At 44.9% G+C, this 2050-nt stretch overlaps 1 protein-coding gene across 2 annotated transcripts in view; it reads right to left on the reverse strand.

The window, feature by feature from the left end:
• Nucleotides 1-2050, reverse strand: part of LOC131891129 (lachesin-like) — a 24357-nt gene that overhangs the window by 5719 nt on the left and 16588 nt on the right. For both annotated transcript variants that reach the window (XM_059240644.1, XM_059240643.1), the window contains exons 4-7: nt 1792-1913; nt 1424-1583; nt 1242-1342; nt 906-1092 (exon numbers count right to left, since the gene is read on the reverse strand). In XM_059240644.1, coding sequence (XP_059096627.1) covers nt 906-1092; nt 1242-1342; nt 1424-1583; nt 1792-1913 — 570 coding nt within the window. The remainder of the gene's footprint in view (nt 1-905; nt 1093-1241; nt 1343-1423; nt 1584-1791; nt 1914-2050) is intronic.

Consider the following 2050-nt stretch of genomic DNA (forward strand, 5'->3'; position numbering starts at 1 on the left):
GTACTTGTTGATTTCCGGATAGAGGCCATTCTCGATGATCCTTGCCTGAGTCAAGCGGTGCTGCTCATGAGAGTGCAAGTGAAGCTCGTTCCGTTGTTCCTCCCGAGTTTTGTGGGGATTCTGAACATTGTGGTTCGTGGTCTGGAAAACGTACGTAGTACATANTGGTCGCATTCTTTTCCCCCCCAAAGGCTCGAATAAAACTTTGTGCCAGTTGGAAAATCAAGTGCAAAAGGCGTTGAGATGCCATTAAACAATTTGAAAGACAAATGGAGAGAGCTTCAAGCAAATTGAAAGAGAGGTGGCGAAGCACTCGTTTTCCCACTTACCAAGTGTTCTCTATACCTAATTTGAACTACAACATTCATCGTTATTATTGGGAAGTATTACTCACTTTGTTTCGAGTCGAACAAGTGTTTAAACACAATGAGCTTGAAAAAACAAATCGCCATTCTTCTAATTTCTAAAACAAAGCATAATAAGCCTTGATATTTATGCATGCATCATTTAATAGCTTATAAATTGACATGACAAGAGAGCCGCAATAGATATTACATTAAATATGTCCACGCCAAGCATTTTGAGATCTATTTAACTACACTTCCGTTTAAAACTAACTCTACATGCGTTGCTAGTACGTACATATCCAGATGATCTTCATCTGGTAATTGAAGTATTTTTAAAGAGCATTCCCTAGTGAGAAAAAAAGACACCTAAGGTACGCCAAAGCAGACCATCGGCGGACCGCACAATGCATATCTTGATCTTCCCCAAGATTTCCTTTCGCCCAAGTGACCGAGGTCGTTGTTAACCTCAAGCACCAGATAACTCATCAAGAATAAGTTGCTCGTATGGTCAGGCACTCACCATGGAGTGAATTAGGGCGAATGTGGAATTGCACTTACCCGTGAGTTCCACTTCTCCTGTGGCGGTTCCCTCATTGTTGTGAGCGGCGCACTCGTACGTCCCATAATCTCGCTCATCAATGTTTTTGATCTTCAGAATGGAACGGTTGCCCTCCATTTTGGTGAAAAGCCTTGATTGAGGGCTATTCGAGGGTCTTTGCCCATTGGTCTGATGCTTCCAGTGGACCTAAACAAAACGATAAAACCCCGTCCATTACTAGATCATATGGCTTATCCGAGTCCAGGCTTTCACAAACATGTTCCACATCCAGTCAGATGTTGGCGAGGATGTTCTCAACTGCGATGTCGGCTCAACATTAACCAGTGATAACTTACTTCCGGGAAAGGTTCGCCGTAAACGAAGCACTCCAAAATGATCTCATCTTGTCCGGGATCCGCGTACACTTTCCGGTCCTTCAATTTAACGATGGGAGCATCTGCAAAGGCCAGAGAAATCGGGTCAGGGAACCCAAATCCAATTGGAAAACCTCGGGGTTCAAGGTGTGCCCCATCCTTACAAATGACTTGAAGATTGAGCTCAGCTGTGGCCGGCTCACCCACGCCATTTTCGGCCGTACACTCGAAGATCCCTGCATCAAAACGTTGAACTCCGGGAATTCTCAAGATCGGGGTCTGCATTTCCGCCTCACCCGAAGGCAGCATTCTCTTATTGCCCACCTGTGAATAATACATAATCGTAACGACTCGGATGCAAAAGATAAAACAACAACACCCAAAGAACACCACGTCCTCGGGCAAAGTATTGTCCATGCCGTTTCTTTTCACAATTTTATCTAGTCTTATTCTCGTCTTTAGATATTGAATTTCTCCGAAGGGGGAGTGGAGCCTTCATTATGGAACACTTGAAATGGTTCAAGATTGTTACCTTTCGTCGCCAAGTGATGATTGGCTGGGGCGATCCTTCGGCGTGACAAATGAGTTCAATGTCATTTCCAGAGCGCACCACGTAATTACCGTCGGGAGGCGAGGGGAACACTCGCGGGGGAACTGGAACAAATACATATGGAACAACCACTGCTATTATGTCATGTCACTTTTGAAGTGGAAAAATTTCGCCAGAGGTGCCGGAATTTGCATTGCCCGAGCATTTATCAAGCTCCGTGCACCTCTACCAATTGGCCACG

This window comes from Tigriopus californicus, chromosome 11, assembly GCF_007210705.1.
Source record: "Tigriopus californicus strain San Diego chromosome 11, Tcal_SD_v2.1, whole genome shotgun sequence".
Taxonomy (NCBI): Eukaryota; Metazoa; Arthropoda; class Copepoda; order Harpacticoida; family Harpacticidae; genus Tigriopus; species Tigriopus californicus.